This window comes from Trachymyrmex cornetzi, unplaced genomic scaffold (assembly GCF_001594075.2).
Source record: "Trachymyrmex cornetzi isolate Tcor2-1 unplaced genomic scaffold, Tcor1.1 scaffold441, whole genome shotgun sequence".
Lineage (NCBI taxonomy): Eukaryota > Metazoa > Arthropoda > Insecta > Hymenoptera > Formicidae > Trachymyrmex > Trachymyrmex cornetzi.
The window spans coordinates 70919-71587 of record NW_017299190.1 but is presented as its reverse complement, the minus strand read 5'-3'; the positions used below and the strand labels follow the sequence as shown (position 1 = coordinate 71587).

Here is a 669-nt window from a genome sequence, read left to right as displayed (position 1 = left end):
TCCTCAAGTATGAGATTGGACCACTCTAAATATGCCAGACTGATCAAAAGTTGTCTAAACGATGTTCAATCTCTTACTTGAGAATCTCTATCCTCTTCGTGGCAATTGTTTTCAAACAAGCTAGAAGCGAGCTTATATTATTAAAGCCGCTTCTCCTGAAATGCTAATTGCAAAAGTACCAACGAGAGTTCATGCGAACCATCGATTAAATTCAGCGATTAAGGATTACATCGGACCGCCAAGTAGCGGACGCGGACGAGGATACGCTGCTCTAGACGAGAGTTCTCACATTCGTTTGTGCGAAGAGCAAGCCTGCAGCCAATCGTAGATTGGCAATCCTTGGGCACGGCCGCGAGGCGTGATCGCGCGCAAAACCGGCGAGGGGCCTTAGTACGAGTGCTGCGGCTGCAGAGACGAGACTCAGCTGTGCGCCGACGTATCCGAGCCTTGGCTGTTGCCTAGCCCACCCATGCCGGCCTGCGAAGTGAGCCTGGTGGCCGACTGCGATGTCGTGGTCACCGTGGCGGAGTGACTGAGGCCGTGATGCCTGCCGGTTTCTGGCACCAGGTGGGGCGTACGGCTGGAGACGGGCGGTAAGACCGGGCTGACCGGCCATGGGTGCAGGGACATGGTGCTGGGCGCGCTGGGCACGCTGCGCGAATGCGGCAG

General features: G+C 55.9%; 1 protein-coding gene across 1 annotated transcript in view; it reads right to left on the bottom strand.

Moving 5' to 3' along the window:
• Positions 1 to 389: 389 nt before the first annotated feature.
• Positions 390 to 669, bottom strand: part of SK (small conductance calcium-activated potassium channel) — a 52473-nt gene continuing 52193 nt past the window's right edge. Inside the window, exon 9 of the mRNA XM_018512969.1 lies at positions 390 to 669. This exon is cut by the window's right edge and continues 37 nt beyond it. Within this exon, the coding sequence (XP_018368471.1) occupies positions 421 to 669 (249 nt within the window). The 3' untranslated portion in view covers positions 390 to 420.